Here is a 22,955-nt window from a genome sequence, read left to right on the forward strand (position 1 = left end):
TCAGATCAATGAACTGCTTTTTCTTTCCTAGGCTTGGCAATTGCATTGCCCTACAATGAGGCATTATACTTGGCTGCTCTTCCTTCAGGGTAATATATGCACAAGACAGATTTGGTTTGTGTCAATAAATGCTTGCTCTCTTTGATCTGTTACAAGGGTGGGGAATATGGATCCATCCATACAGTAACTTCAGTTGGTCTTAGCCAGCATAGCCAATGGTGAGGTATGGCAGGAGTTTCAATCCAGCGCGTTCTGGAGGGCTTCATGTTTCCCATCCCTGATCTATGGATAAACATAGGGAAGAAGGATCTAAGATCATCAGTGTTAAGCAAGCTGGTGCTGACAGGGGTTATGGGAGTTGTAACCTCTTACATCTAGAAGCACCACATAGAATCATAGAATAGTAGAGTTGGAAGGGGCCTATAAGCCATTGAGTCCAACCCCCTGCTCACTACAGGAATCCACCCTAAAGCATATCTGATAGATGGTTGTCCAGCTGCCTCTTGAAGGCCTCTAGTGTGGGAGAGCCCTCCACCTCCCTAGGTCACTGGTTCCATTGTCGTACTGCTCTAACAGTCAGGAAGTTTTTCCTGATGTTCAGCTGGAATCTGGCTTCCTGTCATTTGAACCCATTATTCTGTGTCCTGCACTCTGGGATGACCGAGAATAAATCCTGGCCCTCCTCTTTGTGACAACCTTTCAAGTATTTGAAGAGTGCTATCACCACCTTGCTTACCTCTGCTCTATATCTTATAGGACAACAAGCTGCAATCCTCCCATGTATTTACTCTGGAGTAATTCAGAAATGAAAGCTATGTGCAAACAGCTTCTTAACCCCTACCCCACCCCCGGCTATTGTAGACAGTAAAAATGCAGTACAGCAGCCAATTTCACAGACATTTTTCCCATGGACAGAAAAAGCCCTCACCTTTTTTCTTAGGGTTTGGGTTCCCATTAGTCAAGGCAGTAGCTAGGAACAAACAAGAGATATATTTATATTATATTTTGTATTGTGTTTTTAGACTGTTGGTTGTTTTATTATGCTCTGCATGGTTTTAATTTTTGTGAACTGCCCAGAGAGCTTCGGCTATTGGGTGGTATAAAAACGTAATAAATAAATAAATAAATACTGCTTTTATACCTCTTTCATAGTGCAATAGCCTGCTTGGTGTAGATCTGGCCAGAGAATAGCTGAGCAACATCTCCCATGTGTTTCCCCATTCCAGGTTTGCTGTGTTATCACAGCCCACTGAGTATCAACCCTGATTATCAGACCGCCTGGAATGGATCCTGCCTTTTGATTCGATGCCAGATCAGCGAAATGCATTATTCTGACCAAGTCAGTGCCAGAGAAGTGGCTTGGTATTTCAAACCACATTGGAATCAAAGTGTGCATGACATCAGCGGTTCCCTGTTGTACGACAGCTCCCAAACCTCAGAGGAACACATGAACCTAACAAGTCCTGCCTTTCAGGGCCGGGTAAGGTTTGTAGGGGATTTGAGCAAGCGAGACTGCAGCTTGGTGATTACTCAGCTCCAGGCACAGGACAAGGGCACGTATGGAGCAAGAGTCATTGCTTCGGTTGGAAGCTATTCTTGGCGACAGATGTTGTTCGACAAAACCACCATTGAAATTAGAGGTAAAGTTCTTTGCAGGGCTGCTCTCATTACTCTCTCATCTCATGGAAAGATAGGCCCTTCGTTAAATGGATAGTCCCTTAACTAGAGATCTCAGGCTGTAGCTAGACCTAAGGTTTACCATGGGATCATCCCGGGGTCATCCCTGTTCATGTAAATGACACACACACGGGTTCCCAGGAGCAGGCAGGGACGACCCTGGGATGATCCCGGGATAAACCTTAGGTCTAGCTAAGGTCTATGTTGAGTTCATTTTTTCTTAGTGAGAAGTTACCAACGCCCACAACTTCCTTTATATTTGGAATGGAGCAGTACTTGAGTCCACCCACCCACAAAAAACATTCAATTGTGGGGCAAACCCCAAACTGATATATTAGTCTATTCAGGCGCAGGGCTTTGAGCTATGAGCTCTTAAAAATCTGGTTTTGAATCCCTGTGGATCCAACCATTTTAGTGTCATCTTTAACAGCTGTAGGGCAGCCAGATAGATATAGCATAGCCCTCTCCATGCTGGGAATAACTGCACCTATTGAACTTGGCCAATCCAAGCGGTGAGAATTTCATTGCAGTTTGTGTCTGAAAAATATTGACCAAACCCCGTAGCACCTATTTTAGGATGCTTTTAGTAGGTGTTTTTTTTTTTTTTTAGGGAGTTTTAATTATAGCCTTAGCTGAAAGTCCAGGGGAGAGGAGAGGAGATCTCACGTTGGCATTAACGTGAGATGTCACCCCCATTTACATGTAAGGCACGATGACCTCAGGAAGAGAGGCATCACACCTGCCATTTTTTAAAAAAGGGGACAGAGTGCACGAACACTCGTGTGCAGAGGTAAGGTTCTTTAAAAAAATTAAACTTATTTCCCTGCTCCCCCCACTCTAAGGAGTGCTGCACCCCGTGCGTGGCTCCCGGCTCCAGCTGTGGCAATGGGCCACACCTTCCATGCAGAAAAAGTGGGCCCAAAGTGTAGGGCTGTATCCCAGGGCAAGGGAGGGATGATCCCTCCCTCATCCCGGGATCCCCTGTGTGTCATCTGGGTGCACAGGGACAATCTCGGGATAAGGGCTGGTCTAGCTAAGGCCTCTGTATACTATGTTTTGATTAATATTTTATGTATTTTATACTTGCCGTTGTTCCCTGCCTCGATCAGGATGGAGAGGCAGGTTATTATTATTATTATTATTATTATTATTATTATTATTATTATTATTATTATTGTTCTCCCTTTTATATTCTGGATGCAGAATCCCCTCCAGAACCCAAGATCGAAATCATCCACATGAAAACCCAAGGAGGGTGGACAATGGTAGTTAATTGTTCGGTGCCTTACCATTGCCCCAATATGCAGATGACATTGACTCTCAGGGGCTTAGAAAAGCATTATCTGTCTCCACAAAAAACAACCATTGAAGGTGGAATGATACAGACGATGGTGAATTTGGAACCAACTTGGGAGGAACACAGGAAAACCATGTCATGTCTGCTGAGCAAGGAGGATGGGTCACAGCTATCTGAGAGTACTGTGGTGCTAGATGTGAAACGTGAGTGTGCAGTGGAAGAAGGGATGAGGAACTTTGTGTGGGGTGCCGTGAAAAGAAATTCTCTCTGGCAAGAGCCACACACAGTTCTGGTAAACCATATCTTAAGCATGGGAGGAGATTTGATCAGTTCACATTTTAATGTGAATTTACCTCCTTCCACCCTTTTGAACCCACATGCATAGCCAAAACTCGGTTTTCCTTCGAAACTTCTCCAAATTGTGCATTAGAGTTCTCCACCCAAAAAATGCAGGCAAAAAAAGTGCCCCTTTTACACTTCTCATCTTGCAGAAAGAGCTATTCACGGCAGCCCTTGTATGCGAGATTAGATTTGCAGATTTTACCTGTATGCTACCCTGAGATCCTAGTGATATAGGGCAGGATGCAAAGGTTTTAATAATAAATAATAAATACAAATAAATTTATGGAGCACGGAGTTTATGGACAGTGGGAGAAGCAGTGGCTCACAGGGAAAGCGGGTGTCTGTAGGGTGCTAACAGACTGTGCAGCGAGCCACCCAGAGGCTCACGTGGCCCGGCTCACATGGGCGAGCGGCAGCAATGAGGCCATGAGTGCCTGCTGCTCCCGGAACCCTGTAAATCCATCCATCTTTAGTAACCATGTGTAGTAAGGCAAACTTATGGACAAAAATGAATGTATAAGGAGAAATGCAAGCATAAATGTGATAATTTTCATGCACACTCCCCCACAAAAAAAATATTCATGATGAACCGAAGTTAAGATTGGGAAAACAAAAAAACAGAGAAAAAAATGAAACTGACGGATCAGTCCATCCTCACCAAATCATCACAACATCTGAATGCTAGGGGTTCCTGGTTGGTTTGCTGTAGCTTTTTGTTGCAGTTCAGAATTCGGATAGGAAGGGAAATTATGGCCTTAGCTAGACCTAAGGTTTATCCCAGGATTGTCCCGGGGTCATCCCTGCCTGCTCCTGGGATATCCTGTGTGTCACTTACATGAACAGGGATAAACCCGGGACGATCCCGGGATAAACCTTAGGTCTAGCTAAGGCCTATGTCTGATTCAAGTTTATCTCCCTGTATATCTCCTTCAGGCATCCTATGTTTCCAACCAGTTCTTTCTTTTTCCACCTATAATATCTCCTTTCATATCTATGTGAATAGCACACGTCCATTCCCCACCTGATCTATTAATTGGCAGGGATCTGCATGGGCAGAGGAATTTATAACCCCCCCCAACCCTAACCAGGATCATTTAACTTATGGCCTTAGCTAGACCTAAGGATTATCCCATACAAATGGAGGGGTCGTCCCTGCCTGCTCCCGGGATCCCCTGTTTGTCATTTGGATGTACAGGGATAATCCCAGGATATAGGCCTGGTCTAGCCATGGTCTCAGCTGCCAGGGATTGATCCTGAACCCTTCTGCATGCAAAGCAAAAGCTCTTCCATTGAACACCACCTTTCGTCCCAGCCACTGTGCATAGTAGTCTCTACTCTGAAGGAGAAGGCTGTCAATGACTACTAGCCCTGATGGCTATGTGCTACCTCCAATATCAGAGGCAGTATGCATATGTACACCAGTTCCTGGGGAACATGGGCAGGAGGGTGCTGTTGCACTCATGTCCTGCTTGTGAGTTTCCCATCAACAGCTGGTTCACTGTGTGAACAGAACGCTGGACTAGACGGACCCTTGGTCTAATCCAGCTGGGCTTTTCTTCTGTTCTTATGTCTTGGGAACTAGGCAAAGATATAGGAAAAAAAGCCTAGTATTTAGTCAACTATTAGCAGTGATGCAATAGTTGAAATGTGCCAATGTGCATAATCTCTTCTTCTTATAGACATATTTGTGCATTTCATCCTATTTTTATTGACTTGTTATATTAAGAATGTTCCCCTATATTCTTGAGTATGCACAGTCATGATAATATTATTATCATCATCATCTATTTCTGTTATGAAGAGACATGTTTATCTGATTCTCTAGATGGTCCTGTTGATGTTCAGATTCAAATTTTAAATGATCTGCCCATAAAGGAAGGAGACACCGTCACACTGAATTGCTCTGTAGGCAGCAGTTTCCCTGAAGAGAACTGGTTCAACTGGCTTAAATCAGATTCCCATATAAGTGAACTTACATATAGTGGCTCAAAGCTATTGACCTTCCCTGCACAACTTGGACCAGACACCGCTTACAAATGTGAAGCATGCAATGTTAATAGCTGCACTACATCTCCTGAAGTCATTTTGGATGTTCACTGTAAGTAATACCATAATTTATTTCCGAACCTGGAAACCCAGAGCACCCATCACTGGCGAAAAGAGCATGTTCACAGGAAGAGGTTATGTGGGCCCCCCAAGCTATTTACTGTGTGGTCTGTGCAGCACCATGTACATCGATGGTGCTATATAAATAAATAATAATAAAATAATAATAATAAGCTATACAGCCCATGTATCTCTTAAACCTGTACACACCAGATGCAAGGGTTGCAAGATGAATATAAGTGGCATAGGCTCACTTATGACTCAGGGGATGATGCCCTGGTGGTATAGGCACAGCCTTTTGCAGCATCTGCCTGTGGCGTTACACCCCACAAGTCAGTTCCCAAATGTATGTCTGAAGTTTGTAAGTCTGTGGTGAGTTTAGAATGTGGGCCTGAGTGGGTGGAGTCTTGGGAGGGGGAGGAGTGATATATAAGGGAATGACTGAGGGGATTGGGAGGGACTTTTTAGGTAATCTTAGAGTCTTTAGTGCTCTCTGTGTTTAGAGTACTTAAATTCTGGGAAATTTGAGGTTCCGGGTAAAGAGTGGTGTCTTTGGAGAGTGGTGTGCACATCGTTGATGTGTATTAATCAATACACATAATAAAGAAAGCTCAAGAGTGATTGTGTGAGAGAAAGGAAAGCGTGTATGTGAATGAGTGAAAGGATTAGATGAAAGGTTTCAAAAAGGTTTTTAAATGTTTTATTTGAAACAAAGCTTGTGAACTTTTAAAAATAAATTTTAATTATTTTGTTTTTAACTACCACAAAAATCCCACATGTCTGTTTGGCATTTATCATCTGAAGTTTACACATTTAGCAACCACTCTGACAATAATTCACGTCAGCACATATAACAGTGTTTTATTTTATCCATTGAAATCCTTCTCCATTTAACCCCTTTCTCCACATAGTTTGGAGGAAGGTGGTTTTTATCCCTTGCTGCAGGCATATCAAGTGGTGGTGCTTGGCTTGAGCAGGGAGTAGCCGTGGCCAGGCTTGGTGTTCAGAGCCCGTGTCATGGCACCGCCCATTTATGGCTGGAAGATGCACTGTGGATTTCAAATGTTTGGGACCATTGTGGGCCCTTGTCAGTTACATCTTACACAAGAAAACCAATTGAGGCAAAAACTAGGGAAATCTGTCACTTGGAAATCCAGTCCCTTGTGGCCTTGATGGACTTCCATTGCCTGCTCGTTTTGGCTTGTGCTTACAGACTGAATCACAACTTTCCCCCAAACTCTAGGGAGGTTCTTATTTTGGGGGAAGGGGATGAGTTGTCGGCCACCATTTGCGTGATTTGTGCAAATTTTGACTGAAATTTGTGCACCTTGTGATATTTGTGAAAAATAAGCAAATTTGCACAAATAAAACCATGGAAAATCTGCTGACTAGCCTGATTCACCATATCCCTTGTTAGGCCTGTTAGAAGAAACTGTCATTGAGATCCAACCACAAAAATAATTCCTCTGATATCCCTAGCAAAAACTCTTCAATAACTTTTTTTGGGGGGTGGGGTATTAGAAGTTCATGGTGGCCCAGGAAGGAAGGGGGATGTTGTCAAGTGCAATAGACATCTGTCTTGGAAGCTGATAAGTAGGACGCCTGTCTAGGCACCCTGGCTTTCCTGCAGTGGAATTAGCATGCACCTTCTGTGATCCCAGTTTATTGCAGTCAATTGCCTGGGACATGCGGCTGTTTGGATGTGATGCTTTACCTTTGTTTTCTCCTTTTGCAGTTGCCCCCAAGGAAGTAAAAATTTCACAAGAGCCAACAGGTCCGATCCAAGAAGGCACCTATGTTAAACTGAGGTGTGAAGTGGGAAGGCCAGTCCCCCAGAATATCACCTATACGTGGTACCACAATGAAAAGCAGCTGCAGCTAGACTCTGCAGATGAAGTGTTGATCATATCAGAAGTGGATTTACGGCATTCTGGCCACTACTGGTGTAATGTCAGCAACAGCGTGGGCAAATTGCGCTCCTCAGCAATCATGCTGCATGTAATTTGTGAGTAAGAGAATGCGAGAGTTGTTGGGGAATGAACTCACAATAAAACCTAACATCCTGATTCCTTTGTTCTAAAAGGAACAATGTGCTACATTCCTTTTACCATCTCATAACTGACTACTAGCTACCAGTGGATTAGTTTATGCAGAGTTCATAGAATCATAGAATAGCAGAGTTGGAAGGGGCCTACAAGGCCATCAAGTCCAACCCCCTGCTCAATGCAGGAATCCACCCTAAAGCATCCCTGACAGATGGTTGCCTAGCTGCCTCTTGAATGCCTCTAGTGTGGGAGAGCCCACAACCTCCCTAGGTAACTGATTCCATTGTCGTACTGCTCTAACAGTCAGGAAGTTTTTCCTGATGTCCAGCCGGAATCTGGCTTCCTTTCACTTGAGCCCGTTATTCCGTGTCCTGCCCTCTGGGAGGATCGAGAAGAGATCCTGGCCCTCCTCTGTGTGACAACCTTTTAAGTATTTGAAGAGTGCTATCACGTCTCCCCTCAATCTTCTCTTCTCCAGGCTAAACGTGCCCAGTTCTTTCAGTCTCTCTTCATAGGGCTTTGTTTCTAGACCTCTGATCATCCTGGTTGCCCTCTTCTGAACACGCTCCAGCTTGTTTTTTTGCATGAGGACAGCCTTACCCATGATTAGGTGTTTACTCCCAAAGAACCATCTGCAAGCAGGCACTCCTTCAGCTGACCACTGTCCTAGCCTGAATCTTTAGGCATGAGTATTCTCAGGTGCTAAGTGGTGGCTCACCAGCCCCCTCAGAAGCAGACCACTCCATCTCTTAAGGGACTAGATCTAAAGCCATCTCCTCCAAGGGCCCAGGATATTCTTTGGCAGCCCTAGGGTCTTCTGAAATGACCCATTCTCTGAGGACATCCGGCCCCAAGGTTCTTATGTCTTCCCCTGATGAGAAGTCCCACAGGTGATCATGACATCTTCTCAGATTCCAAACTATTTGGCCAACTGGTATTGGGGCAGGGGAAAGGATAGATGTATGAAGAAATGGAGTCTAGTGCTGCATCAGGGAGTTGGACACAAATCTTCACGGCCTTTCGTGGACCCTTGGGAACTGACCAACATCTCCAATGTGCTTTTCTGTTTCAGGTTTCCTATGTAATGAAAGCCCACTGAGTGTAAGCCCCAATACCCTGAATGCCTGGAGAGGATCCTGTGTGTTGTTTCCATGCCAGATCACTGAAATGAGTTTTTCTGGGGCAGTCCACACCACTTCTTTGGCTTGGTATTTTGAACCTCATTTCGATAATGTGTGGCACGGATATTATGGTCGCCTGTTGTACGACAGCTCCAAAACCTCAGAAGAACACAAGTCCCTTGCAAGTTCTGCCTTCCGGGATCGGGTAAAGTTTGTAGGAAATGTAAGCGGCGGAGACTGCAGCTTGATGATTTCTCGTCTCCAGATAAAGGACAGCGGTTTTTATGGGATCCAAATAGTTGCTTCAGTTAGAAACTATCCTTGGCGACTCAAGAGGTTTCTTAGTGTCGAAGTTAATATTAAAGGTAAGAACTTTGAAGAACAGTTTTCATTTCCTTCTCTTCCTGTGTTAAAGCTGTCCTTTAGATGCTAAGGCCTGAGTTTGCCCAAGAACTTCAAGACAAGGATTGTAATTGCTCTAGGAAAAGGAAAGGAACCTCTCGTGCAAGCACTGAGTCATTACTGACTCTTGGAGGGAGGCCAGCTTTCGCTGACGTTTTCTTGGCAGGCCTTATAGCGGGGTGGTTTGCCGTTGCCTTCCCCGGCTGTTATTACCTTTCCCCCAGCTAACTGGGTACTCATTTTACCAACCTCGGGAGGATGGAAGGCTGAGTCGACCCGAGCTGGCTGCCTGAAACCAGCTTCCGCTGGGATTGAACTCAGGCCGTGGGGAGAGTTTCAGCTGCAGAAGCCGGGAATCACTTATGCTAGCCAGCTTCAGCCAGTAATGTATACTTACATTAAGAGAATGGTAAATAGCAGCAGTAACCTCCACATCACTTGTGGTGCCTTATTGGTGCTGCCTTATTGGCTTCAGAGAGAAAGACAAGCAAATGAGCAGTGTCAACAGCCATGAGGAGGTGGATCCATAGAGAGCATGTCACCCAAAGACTCCCTCCCCACAAAAAACCCTGCACTGTATAATCTAACACAGTGGTTCCCAAACTTTTTCAAGTAATCACCCCCTTGGTTCCACAGACTCATGCCCAGCACCCCCTGGGATTCCAATGGGGTCAGGGAGGGAGGGGAGGGGTTAATGGCGGCGGCAAGCCCCACACGAAGGAGTCCCCGGAGGAGCCAAAATGAGGCTGCAAGAGAACACATGTGCTTTAAAAGCGGATCAATCACAGCAGTATCCTTACATTTTTTTTCTTAAGCTCCATTTTTTGCAAACCTCTGCTAGGAGGAGACACTTTGAGGAGGGCCTTAGATGATGAGTGTAGTATATTTGGGTATGGTCATGCCGTGAGAGGCGCTTCATCAGCCCAAGTTGTCCAGAGCCGTGCTGTCAACAAGACCCTCCTCAATCCACACATATATTAATACTGTTTAAGAAGAGTCCTTTTAACAGTGAATTGAGATGTTTCAGAAGCACCAAAACGCTAATGAAGAGACATACCCTGCTTGGTGTGCCCCGCCACATCAGCTGCAAACAGAAGCATTCGCTCTCTTTTCCCTCCCTCCCTTGGCAAGCCTGGGGCGGGTGCTTCCCATTTAAAGGAGCTGCGCTCCTCTGGATCCTGCTGGTCTGGGCGCCCAGGCTGAGCAGTGGCGGTGGTGGCTGGGTGGAGGAGTTGAGCTGAGGAGCTGAGAATGAAAAAGGGGATGTGCTGCACATGGCCTCTTTAAATGGGAAGCACCTCCTGCCGGCTGGCCGAGGGAAAAGAGAGCAAATGCCTCTGTTTTGCAGCCGGCGTGGCGGGGCACACCAAGCAGGCTATGTCTCTTCATTAGCGTTTTGGTGCTTTTGAAACATTTCAATTCACCATTAAAAGGACTCTTCTTAAGTGGTATTAATATATGTGTGGATTCTTCCCTTATATGGCTTGGGACCAAACTACCTTCTCCCATAAAAATGTCCCTGGGTTTTAAGACCTTCTGGAGAGGTGCTTCTCAGAAAAGACCACCTCAAGCGCCCCCTAGCTGCCCCCTTGGTTCTTAACGCCCCCTATGCAATCCCACCCCTGCCCCCCCAAGGGGGCAGTACCACCCACTTTGGGAACCACTGATCTAACAGGAAATACAAGTGAGAATTTAAAAGACAGGTTTGCACATTTTGGATTTTTGGTCGAGGCTTCTGCTTCTGGGCAGACTCAAGCAGAACAGGCCCACATTTATTTGATGGTTTCTTTTATCACCCCACCCCCTCACAAACACTGAGGGGGATTCTACACGTCGTACTGAGGGCGCCTGCATGTGCCCCCAGTGGGTCCCCAAAGCGATTGTGTAGCTTGCCTGTTCGAAGAGACGACGAAGAGGCGTCCTTGCCACCGCCGCCGCCCACCTACCTCCTCGCCGGCCAGGTTGGAGAGCTCAATGGAAGAAGGTGGAAGAAGGCGGGGCGGAGAGCGGAAGAAGGTGGGGCGGAGAGCAGAAGAAGCTCTCCGACGCGGCTGACTCTTTCACCGGCAGCAGGAGGCCAGCGGGGAGGTGGGCGGCGGCGTTGGTGGCAAGGGCGCCTCTTCCTCGTCTCTTCGAACAGGCAAGCTACACGATCGCTTTGGGGGCGCACTGGGGTTGCATGCAGGCGCCCTCAGTACGACGTGTAGAATCCCCCTGAGTGGTATTTCCCCTTTCATTCTCTGGAAACAGGGTCACCTCCAAAGCCCGAGATGGAAATCATTCCTGAGAAACTCCTAGAACACAGAAGAGCTGAAGTGATCTGTTGGGTGCCTTATGATTGCGTTGACGAGGCAGTTACATTGACTATCAGTAACTTAGAGGGCAATTGGTTGCCTTCACAAAACACAACAATTGGACACAGAGTGCTCCGGACTGTGCTGAGTTTTGAACCAACTAAGGTGGATCATGGGAAAAAGTTGAGGTGCTCCCTGAGTGGCGAAGGCTGGACAAGGACAACCCATAATATTGTGGAACTGGATGTGAAATGTGAGTGTGCAATGGGGAAGGAAGCAGGCGCTTTGGACAGTGGTGCCATCAGAGTAGGACCTTGGGGCAACGGTCCAGGGCCCAACTCAGCAGAGTGTACAGAAGGGCCACCCAAACATAGCAGGGCTGGCTTATCACATGTTGAAATCAGTGAAGTAATACGTGTTGCCATCTAAGCAGGAGCGGGAATGGAAGGACAGGTAAGAAGAGATAGCTGTCCATGGCTACTCATCCTGATGGCTATATGCTATTTCTAGGATCTATGCGTATGTACACCAGTTGCTGGGGAACATGGGCAGGAGGGTGCTGTTGCAGCTGTGTCCTGTTTGTGGGTTCCTGTTCAACAACTAGTTGGCCACTGTGGCCTTAGCGGTCTAGTTGGATGGAAGAGTGAAGATCTCATGATTTTTCTTTGCAAGATCTCCCTCTCAGTTCAACCTCAGACAGAGAGGCATCACACCCGCCATTTTTTGTGTGGTTAAAGGGCCAGCAGCCCATGAACGCTAGTGTGCAAAAGATAAGTGATTTTTTTTTTAAAAAATGATTATTTCCTCACTCCCCCCACCCCACCCCTGATGGGCGCAGTGCTCCAGAGGAACTCTGCACCCTGTGCGTGGCTCCTGGCTCCTCACAAGGAATCACGAGGAGCTGGGACAAACTGTGGCATCCGGCCACATGTTCCACGGTCTCGGGCTTAGCCTGAGACAGTGGAAAAACCGGGCCTAAAGGGGAGGGCAAGATCCCGGGGCAAGGGAGGGATCATCCCTCCCTGATCCCAGGACCCCTGTGCGTCATGTGGATGCACAGGGATGATCCCAGGGATCACCCTGGGATTTTGCCCTTTCTAGCTATGGCCTGTGTGAACAGAATGTTGGACTAGATGGGTCCTTGGTCTGATCCATCATGGCTCTTCTCATATTATGTTCTTCAGACCAATGAGTCTAAAATTACCTAATTAAAAACATATATGAATCTGGGAGAGAATAAAAAAGAATATATTGAGGAGGGAATTGGACGAAACAAACTGGTGCCTGGAAAAATGAGAAATTGAGCAAATCTAAAATCGGCAGATCCCTCCATCCTTTTAGCTTGCCTATTAACTCTCCCTTCCTATATAGGTGCATACCATGGAGCCAGTCCTCCATCTGGTCCATCCATGCCTGCTCCAACTGTCAGTGGTTCTCTTAGGCAGAGGGATTTCTCTGCCCTGCTAGCCCAGGATCCTTTAATTTCAGATGTTGGGCATTGATCTTGAACCTTTCTGCATGGAAAATGCAGGCTGTAATGCACTACATCACACTGTAATGCTTTCCCCAACTGCTGTGCATATTAATGCCTAGACTTGAGAAGTGGACATAGATATAGCAAAATCTCATAGTATTTTTGATGAAGACCAGCAACAGTGCAAGCAATAACTTTGGGACTATTTTGATTACTTCATATATTGGCCAATGCATATAATCCTAATTTCTAATAGGAATTTATGTGCATTCCACCACCACCATTTTCTTGACTGGATTTTAGGCACATTTATCCATTCTTTTCTGTATGCGCATTCAGTACGTTATTCACATGATCTATTTCCTCCATGAAGAGACATATTGATCTGATTTTCCAGATGCTCCCAATGAAGTCAAGATTTCCATTTTAAATGATCTGCCCATAAAGGAAGGAGACACTGTCATGCTGCAATGTAATGTGGACATAAGTAACCCTGAAGACCATTGGTACAACTGGCTTAAGTCGGATTCCCATACGGTTGACATGGCGTACAGTGCTTCGAAGTCATTGACCTTCCTTGCATCACATGAACCAGGCACTTCTTACAAATGTGAAGCATGCAACGATATTGGCTGTACGTCATCTTCAGCAGTCACTCTAGATGTCCACTGTAAGTAATGCCCTAAATTCACTATCCAGCCTGGATGTCCAGAAGCACCCATCACTGGCAAACAGCATATTCACAGGAAGAGGGAGGTTTTGGAGGGGTGCATTTTATTCCACGTCCTTGATCCATCAAAGCGATCCCAGTATATGACCCATGAATCTCCTCCACCTGTTTACACACCAAATGCAAGGGTTGCAAGATGAATACAAGTACCATAGGTTCACTTAGGACTCACAAGATGATGTCTGTTGAAATAGGCAGAGTGTTTTTGCAGTATCAGCCTATTTGTGGCTGGAAGATACACCATAGATGTCAAACATTTGGGTCCATTGTGTTTCATAAAAAAACTTTGAACTTTGTGTGTAGAAATTGTGGGCCCTTGTCACTTACAACTTTCACAAGATGACCGATTGAGGCAAAAATACTTGGGAGAAACTTGATGGTGTTAGTAGAAAGAAATGGTAGCAGAAGCAGTAAGTCTAGGTACACTCGTTGCTGAGGAACATGGGTGGGAGCATACTGTTGAGCTCATGTCCTGCTTGTGGGTTTCTGGTCAATAGCTGGTTGGCCAATGTGTGAACAGAATGCTGGACTAGGACCATTGGTCTGATCCAGCATGGGTTTTCTTATGTTCTCAGGGTGATGCAATCAATAAGCACCCAGTGGTAACACAAGAAGAAAGCGAGAGTGCTACCAACAGGACTGCCAAGTCCAACAGGCATGTGTCTTTGAAGATGATAAATGAAATGCCTATCTAGTTACCCTGGCTGTCCTGCAGTGGAATCAGCATGCAACAGATCCATCTGTAGGATCACTTTTCTGCAACCAATTGCCTGGGGTATGAGGCTGTCTCCATGTGATGCTTGCCTTTGTTTTCTTTTCCTGCAGTTGCCCCGAAGGAGGTCAAAATCTTGCAGGAGCCCAAAGGGAGGATCCAGGAAGGTACCCATGTTGAGCTGAGATGTAAAGAGAGCATGGCAAACCCCGGGAATATCAGCTATACATGGTTCCATGATGGAGAACAGCTGCAGCTGAGCTCTGCCTCTGAAAGATTGGTAATCCCATTTGTGCTTTCAGCACAGTCAGGCAGCTACTGGTGTGAAGCCAGCAACAGTGTGGGAACATCACGCTCCTCAGCAATCACACTGGATGTTTTTTGTGAGTAATAGAGATGTGTTGCTAGTGAGGGAAACCCCATCACTTGAAGTAGATGATCCACTACTGCCACTACTGCCGGGATAAGCACCGGGGAGGGGGGGGAATGGGGCAGAAAGCTCTTCTCCCCTTTTTGAATCTAAAGATTAAAAATAAAAAATTGGGGGGTGGGGAGAGGAATGGGGCAGCCAGAGTGAGCTCAGAGGGAGAAGAGCTGGCTGCCCCGTTCCTCCTCTCTCCTTGGTTCTGCCAGCAGCAACTCCGATTTGGTGGTCCTTCCCATGCAGATGCTGGGAATGAGTGCCAATTCGGGAGCCCGGGGCCTCGGGGCACAGACCCGAGGCCGTAAAGATGGGGGCTTGGTTGTTTCCTCAGCTCTGAGAGGCAAAATGGGGTCTAGTGCTACATCAGTAGTTGGAAGCAAATCTTCATAGTCTTTGGTGGAGCGTGGGGAGCTGACCGAGATCTTCCATGTGCTCTTCCATTCCAGGTACACGGTGTACCGAAACCCCGCTGAGCATGGGCTTCAGTTCCCTGACTGCCTGGGAAGGATCGTGTGTGTTGATTCCATGCCATTTCAGTGAGACGTATAATCTGAATACCATCCATGTAGATGCTGTGGTTTGGTATTTTGAGCCCTCGGGGGAGAACGTTCAGACCAAAGTGCTGTATGATAGCTCCAAATCCCTGGAGAGTCTCAAGATGCTAACAAGACCTGACTTTAGGGGTCGGGTCCGGTTTTTAGGGAACTTAAGCAACAGAGACTGCAGCTTGATGGTTACTCAGCTCCAGGCCAAAAACAGCGGCACGTACGGGGCAAGCGTACTCGCTTCTATGGAGAACCAGCCCTGGCGTTTGAAGTGGTTTCTTAGTGCGATGGTTAACATTACAGGTAAGAGCTTGGCAGAGCAATTTTAACATCCATTTCATCTCTTCATTGGCTTCCAATTCACTTCAGAATCCAATATAAACTTCTCCTGTTGACTTTCAAAGCTTGTATTTATTTATTTATTTATTTATTTATTTATTTATTACATTTTTATACCGCCCAATAGCCGAAGCTCTCTGGGCGGTTCACAAAAATTAAAACCACAGTAAAACACCCAACAGGTTAAAACACAATTACGAAATACAGTATAAAAAGCACAACCAGGATAAAACCACACAGCAAAGTTGATATAAGATTAAAATACAGAGTTAAAACAGTAAAATTTAAATTTAAGTTAAAATTAAGTGTTAAAATACTGAGTGAATAAAAAGGTCTTCAGCTGGCGACGAAAGCAGTACAGTGTAGGCGCCAGGCGGACCTCTCTGGGGAGCTCGTTCCACAACCGGGGTGCCACAGCGGAGAAAGCCCTCCTCCTAGTAGCCACCTGCCTCACTTCCTTTGGCAGGGGCTCACGGAGAAGGGCCCCTGTAGATGATCTTAAGGGCTGGGTAGGTACATATGGGAGGAGGCGTTCCTTCAGATAACCTGGTCTAGCTCCTTCCTATCTCTCCTCTCTCATCTCACACTATTGCCCCGCTCGTCCTCTTCGCTCCTCTGATGCCATGTTTCTCGCCTGCCCAAGGGTCTCCACTTCCCTTGCTCGGCTTCGTCCATTTTCTTCTGCTGCCCCTTACGCCTGGAACGCTCTTCCAGAACATTTGAGAACTACAAGTTCAATCGCAGCTTTTAAAGCTCAGCTAAAAACTTTTCTTTTTCCTAAAGCTTTTAAAACTTGATTTTGTTCTGACTTTATACTGTTAGTTTTACCCTACCCTGCGCCTGTTGGCATTCTCTTCCCCTCCTTATTGTTTTACTATGATTTTATTAGATTGTAAGCCTTTGCAGCAGGGCCTTGCTATTTACTGTTTTACTCTGTACAGCACCATGTACATTGATGGTGCTATATAAATAAATAAATAAATAAATAATAATAATAATAATAATAATAATAATAATAATAATAATAATTCTGTATAAAAGTAGCCTTTCCTCTGAGACACAAAATCTTCTCCTTCAAGGTATCATCTGCAAGATTTGAATCAGCAGCTAGTGGCTCTGGTTTCTTCGAATGGCGGTTTTGCTGCTTATTTCTTTCTCCCATTCTTTTTAGGGAGCAAGGTGCTGGATCCTATCCCTGTTTGGGGGATACAGTCCAGCACCTTGGGTAGCACTTTTAGAGTTCTGGCTGGTTCTAACTACAATCAAAACGGCATCACCACCTCTCCGAAACTGCAGCCAACACCCTCCACTGGGCTGAGATATGCCCCCCCCTCTCAAAGCTTGTTCCCTATAAAGAATGGGAGAGAGAAGGAAGCAGATAAATCCCTGCATTATAGGAGCGTTTCATAGAATCGTAGAATTGTGGAGTTGCAAAGGACCTCGAGGATCATCTACTCCAACCCTGTGCAATGTGCAGGAAAACCACCCATGAGAGGTGGCTGTCCAGCCTCTTCATAAAAACCTTCAGAGATGGAGAACCCACAATCTCCATGGGTTCCTGGATGTATTCCGTGCAGCTTTGTCCATGTCCACATTTGTGCAGATAGGTAGAAAATGTATTCCTATGCTCAGGGCTGGTGTCAGGTGTTGGTTTCATTGGGCCCCCTGTTGAGGCCCACACCCCAGATGGGGTCCCACTACCACTGCCGGAAGCTACTTGGCCCTGCTGCTTCACTATTTTCTTGGTGCTGCCTGTTTACCTGCCCTCTCTGAAAAACTGAACAGGGACAGCAGTAGGCAGCATGAAAAACTTCTACATCACTTGTCCTTTTCTCGCAGGCACGGCCTTATTGGGATCAGAGGGAAAGGCAAGCAATTGGGCAGTGTCAACAGCAGTGAGAAGGTGGGTCCACAGAGAGCATCTTGCCCAAAGCCTTCACCCCCCCTCCAAATCCTGGCACTGTATAATTTGTAGGGGTGTGCACGGACCCCCCGCTCCGCTTCACTTGCAGATCCGCGATTTTCGGAGGGGGCCGCTTCACCCCGCCCCCGCTCTGCCCACTTCTGCTCCGCTCCGCTCGGAGCTCCGGATCCGGATCGGAGCTCCGTTTTCCCCCCCATAGGGTTGCATTGAAAGCTAAAAAATTATACAATTTTTTTTCTGTTCAAGTTAGAAACCTCATGTTTGGCACCATGACACCTCATGGGGGTATACACATGCACGCCAAGTTTCAAAACAATCCCATCATCCCCTGATTTTTGGGGAATTTTTGAAAATCGGGCACCCCATTCACACCCCTTTCCATAGCTCCGTCAATTTGCATGTTAGAAACCTCAAACTTGGCACCATGATAGCTTATCCATGTGTCCCCATGGATGCCAAGTTTCAAGGCAATCCCATCATCCCCTGATTTTTGGGGAATTTATGAAAATCGGGCACCCCATTCACACCCCTTTCCATAGCTCCGTCAATTTGCACATTAGAAACCTCAAACTCACCACCAGGACAGCTTATCCATGTGTCCACACGCATGCCAAGTTTCAAGCAAATCCCATCATCCCCTGATTTTTGGGGAATTTATGAAAATCCAACACCCCTTTCCATAGCTCCGTCAATTTTGCACGTTAAAAACCCCCTCAAACTCACCACCATGAAAGCTTATCCAGGGATACATATGCACGCCAAGACTCAAGGCAGTCCCATCATCCCCTGTTTTTTGGCAGGGCTTAAACCTGCAAAATTTGGAACTTCCAAAACTCCAAGTGAGCGCAGGAAGGACTTCTCCCCTGAGTCAAAGCCACACACACACACAACATCCCTGCGAGGTGGGCAGGGGAGGAGGGAGGGAAGGCAGGCAGGCAGGCTTGCAGCTGGCATTTCTGGGGGCATAAGGAAGTGAGCCAAGGATAAGCCAGTAATGCATATAAAATGGAATAAATAAACAAATAAATAAACGAAGGAGGGGTGGAATTAAAAGCAGCAGTGTTGCTGAATAAACAGCAAGAAGAACTTTTTTAAAAAGGCTATATCTGTCTTTTACCAGCAATAGGGGGACGTGCCCGGGGGAGAGGGAAGCAGCTGCCAGTTCAGCTCCAGAAAGCCATTGCTTCACCAACAGCTCTGAGAAGTAAACGCTCTCTTAAACTCATGATAGGCATTGCTCCACTGTTTTACTCTCTTTGGAAGGCTCTGATGGCCTTCCAGTGCAGGAGAGAGTGGGGGCACGTCCACGATGAGATGCCCTAGGGGAGCTCATCCCCTTGCACCACATCTTTTCAGTTGTTCCCCAAAGTTAGGGTGGGTAGCAGTGCTGTGTTTCTATCTCTTATTCTTGGCTTAGTATATGATTTCAGGTTGTGTTTGTGCATTTGGTGGGGCTACTGTGTTAAAAAACACTGGGAAAAGTCCGTTCAGATGAAGAAAGAGAAGTTTCCCAGAATCCCAAGTTACCCATTTTGCCTATGCCCTCCTCTAACTTTGGGATCATGTGATCATGACCGGGAGCTGACTCTGCCCCTCAGCCCTTTGAAAAAGGTATTTTTCCCGCCGATTTTTCCAAAACTTCTAGCGCGCGACCCGCACGACGCAGAGAGGTGAGAGTAGTCTCAAAATGACCCCCATCCACGACTCTCTGTGCACAAGAATTTTCAGAACGATAGCTTAAAAAACAACCCAGTTATCCCCAATTCTTTTCCTCAATGCAATCCTATGGGCGAAAAGCCGAAAACCGCCATTTGAGCCGCGCTGCCCTGTTTGTTGACCCGATTTTTAAAAAATTCTAGCACGCGACCCGCACGACGCAGAGAGGTGACAGTAGTCTCAAAATGACCCCCATCCACGACTCTCTGTGCACAAGAATTTTCAGAATGATAGCTTAAAAATCAACCCAGTTATCCCCGATTGCTTTCCGCAATGCAATCCTATGGGCGAAATGTTTCAAGATGGCGATCGGAGCGCTCCGCCTGAACTAGGAGCTCCGAAAAATGGCCGCTTCTCTTCACCTTGCTTCTAGGGGTCCGCGGTCCGCTTCTACTCCGCCTCTGGATAAGGCGGAGCAGGCCAATCCGCTACTGCTTCTCCGCTCCTAATCGGAGCGGAGCACATGCCTAATAATTTGACAAGCAACACAGTTGAGCATATAAAAGACATGTCTAGATAGTGTAAGGATGAGCAAACTCACCCGGGTCTGATTCGTCGGATGCCTGCCGCACTGCTATTGCCATTTGCTCCTACTTGTGGTGCCACGTGAGCTTCTTTCATGGTATGGTGAGGCGCCAAGAACGTCGTGAGCCCACCTGTCCTCATCTGGAGCCACTATTGTGTTGGGGGCAGAACTTTTCCTTGGGAATTCTGTTTGTGCTCAGAAACACAGCTCACAATGTAGGTCTTACTTAGCAGAGTAAGTTTATTAGCTTCAGACTTCTTAACAGTTCCGTGTCATTGTGCAGAGTGACAAAAGCTATACACATATAATATATATACAGTTCTTATTTATATTACATACAGCTGTGATTAGGCTAACCCAGCCTCAAGGATCTTTGGTATATTCATATCATTAACACCATGATATCTTAGAGAATCCTGGCAAGGTTCCCAGTACAGCTTCTATCTCAAGGTAATTGCTCACAGATAGTCTTCCTCTGTTTAGCCTTGAGATAGCCTCACACACAATTTTAATGACTACACAAGCCTTTTACTTTCTTATACTTAACATATTGTGCTCAACGATGGAGGGTCTGGAAACAACTCAAATTGCCCTGTTGCATAAATGGGGTCCCTGTAACCACCATTTATGCAACAGGGGAAATATGCATTTTTTGGAGTCTTCATTGTGCACAACAATGGAGGCTCCAGAAATTGTATATTTCCCCCATTGCCACAATGGCGGCTGTAAAGGCCCCATTTTTGCAAGTGTAAGGCACAAACGGGTGCAAAGGGGGAAATAACATAACTTCCAGAGTCTCCATTGTTGAGGGTGCCCAACTGGGTCTGGGGGGACGGATGCAGGGAAGTCCGCTAGTCTCCCGGACTAAGTCAGGTGCTTGCAACATCTCTAGCATAGTATGGTCTCTCTGACATTCTGGATATTTGGTCAAGGCTTCTGCTTCTAGGCAGAAACAAGCAGAGTAGGCTCACTTTTATTCAATGGTTTCTTTTATCGTTTGTTGTTGTTTATTCGTTCAGTTGCTTCTGACTCTTTGTGACTTCATGGACCAGCCCACGCCAGAGCTTTCTGTTGGCTTCTTTTATCACACTCCCCAAAACACTGAGTAGAATTTTCCCTTTCATTCTTTGGAAACAGGATCACCTCCAAAGCCCAAGATGGAAATCATCCCTGCGGAACTACAAGAACGGAGGAGAGTGAAAGTGATCTGTTCGGTGCCTTACCATTGCCCTGATGAGTCAATAACATTGACTATTGGTGGCTTAGAAGGCAATGAGCTGTCTTCGCAAGCCACAACCTTTGAAAATAGAAAGATCCAGACGATGGCGAGTTTTGATCTTACTTGGAGAGACAACGGGAAAGTGCTGAGATGCTTATTGAGGAGCCAAGATGGGTCACAGAAATCCCAGAGTACCAGGAAGCTGGACATAAAATGTGAGTGCACAAGGAACCAGCCATGTTGAGGTAGGATGTGAAATGAGTACGAGATTCAGGTTGGACCCCAATTGGCTGATTCAGAAACAGCCCAATTTGCTTCAGACTTGATTCTAGCTATCTCTCAATTACAGAAGACTTTCTCAATTAGTCCTGAGTTTTAATATATTAACTGATTGAAACTGCAGACATGTGCATCAGAGCAACCTACTTCAGCTAGCAGGTTGCCTTGAATTGGATCTTCAGACTGACGTCGTATTTTGGTTGGAATCAGAGGTGTACCTTTGATTTGGTTAATTTTCTCAAGTTTCAGATGTCTTCCTTGCTGAGTATAGTGAGGAGAAAATGAACTACAACTTTTAAATACGTAAATCTTTGGACAGAATTGGATGAAATTTGCAAGTGGACCTAAGCATTCACTGTAGGTGACCGTGGGGACTTTGCTAGTCACAATTTACACAAGGAAGACCCGTTTGTTCTATAAAAAGATTCTGGAGGATGTTTATGGGGATCATAGTACTTGAGGATGATGTGAGCATCAAGGGCACACAATATTGGTACAAAACAGATATTATTATTATTATTATTATTATTATTATTATTATTATTATTACATTTATATACCGCCCCATAGCCAAAGCTCTCTGGGTAGTTTACAGAAGTTAAAAACAGTGGACCATAAAAAGCATAAAATACAAACAAAAACAGACAATATCCATTTAAAAACTAGGGATGTGCTCCGCTTCTAATCGGACCGGAGAAGCAGGAGCGGAGCGGGGGGCTTCACCTGCCCTTAAGGCGGAGGCGAAGAGGATTGGGGGGCCGGCGGAGCATGGCGAAGAGGATCGAGGTGAAGGCGGATCCTTCGCTTCGATCCGGAGCTCCGCCGGAAAGGTAAGTGGGGTTTACTGGGCCCTGCCGCTGTCGCCCATGCAGCGACGGCGGCAGGGCCCGGTAATCCCCCCCCGCCCTCCTCTCCCTTACCTGCCTCCGTCCGCGGTCTGTCAGTGTCTTCAATTGAGCCCGTGGTTCCAGCAGGAAGTCTGGGCCGCTTGCGGCCCAGACTTCCTGGTGGAACCGCGGGCTCAATTGAAGACGGCGACGGACCGCGGACGGAGGCAGGTAAGGTCCCCCTCTCCCTTGGTCCCTTACTGGGCTCTGCCGCCGTCGCCGCATGGGCGGCGACAGTGGCAGGGCCCAGTAACCCCCCCCTATGGGGGGGGAACGGAGCTCCGATCCGGATCCGGAGCTCCGAGCGGAGCGGAGTGGGCATAGGCGGAGTGGGGGCGGGGCGGAGCGGCCTGATCCGAAAATGGCGGATCTGAAAGTGAAGTGGAGTGGGGGGTCCGTGCACACCCCTATTAAAAACAACTATTCTGGGGTCAGTTAAAAAACTCAGTATATGTTGTTAAATGCCTATGAGTCTAAATTAAATGAGCTGTTACTCATCTGAATGCAATTAAATTCCCTGGCTTTTTTGTTTGTTTGTTCTGTAAATAGAAGCCATGGAGTAGCCCCTTGGGATTTAAGGGGACAGGGAGTTGAGAGACTGGGGCCATGGCTAGATGAGGGCTTACCCTGGGGATCGCCCAGGGATCATCCCTGTGCATCCAGATGATGCACAGGGGATCCTGGGGGTACGGAGGGATGATCTTTCCATTTCCCCAGGATTTTGCCCTACTGTTCTAGCCTGTTTTTTCTGTGGTCCTGGGCTGATCCCAAGACTGTGGAATGTGTGATCGGGCATTGCGGTTTGTCCTGGCTCCTCGCATATAACCGCTAGAAGCCAGGAGCAGGGCATGGGGCAGAAAGCTCCTCATGAGCTCTGTGCCCAATAGGGGTGGGGT

At 46.6% G+C, this 22,955-nt stretch overlaps 1 protein-coding gene across 1 annotated transcript in view; it reads left to right on the plus strand.

Moving 5' to 3' along the window:
• LOC134408094 (B-cell receptor CD22-like) overlaps positions 1-22,955 on the plus strand; it is a 28,358-nt gene that overhangs the window by 1,609 nt on the left and 3,794 nt on the right. Inside the window, exons 2-12 of the mRNA XM_063140182.1 lie at positions 32-89; positions 1,227-1,640; positions 2,881-3,177; positions 5,142-5,414; positions 7,158-7,427; positions 8,540-8,953; positions 11,241-11,537; positions 13,156-13,428; positions 14,314-14,583; positions 15,071-15,472; positions 20,812-21,108. Of these exons, the coding sequence (XP_062996252.1) occupies positions 56-89; positions 1,227-1,640; positions 2,881-3,177; positions 5,142-5,414; positions 7,158-7,427; positions 8,540-8,953; positions 11,241-11,537; positions 13,156-13,428; positions 14,314-14,583; positions 15,071-15,472; positions 20,812-21,108 (3,241 nt within the window). The 5' untranslated portion in view covers positions 32-55. The remainder of the gene's footprint in view (positions 1-31; positions 90-1,226; positions 1,641-2,880; positions 3,178-5,141; positions 5,415-7,157; positions 7,428-8,539; positions 8,954-11,240; positions 11,538-13,155; positions 13,429-14,313; positions 14,584-15,070; positions 15,473-20,811; positions 21,109-22,955) is intronic.

This window comes from Elgaria multicarinata, chromosome 13 (assembly GCF_023053635.1).
Source record: "Elgaria multicarinata webbii isolate HBS135686 ecotype San Diego chromosome 13, rElgMul1.1.pri, whole genome shotgun sequence".
NCBI lineage: Eukaryota > Metazoa > Chordata > Lepidosauria > Squamata > Anguidae > Elgaria > Elgaria multicarinata.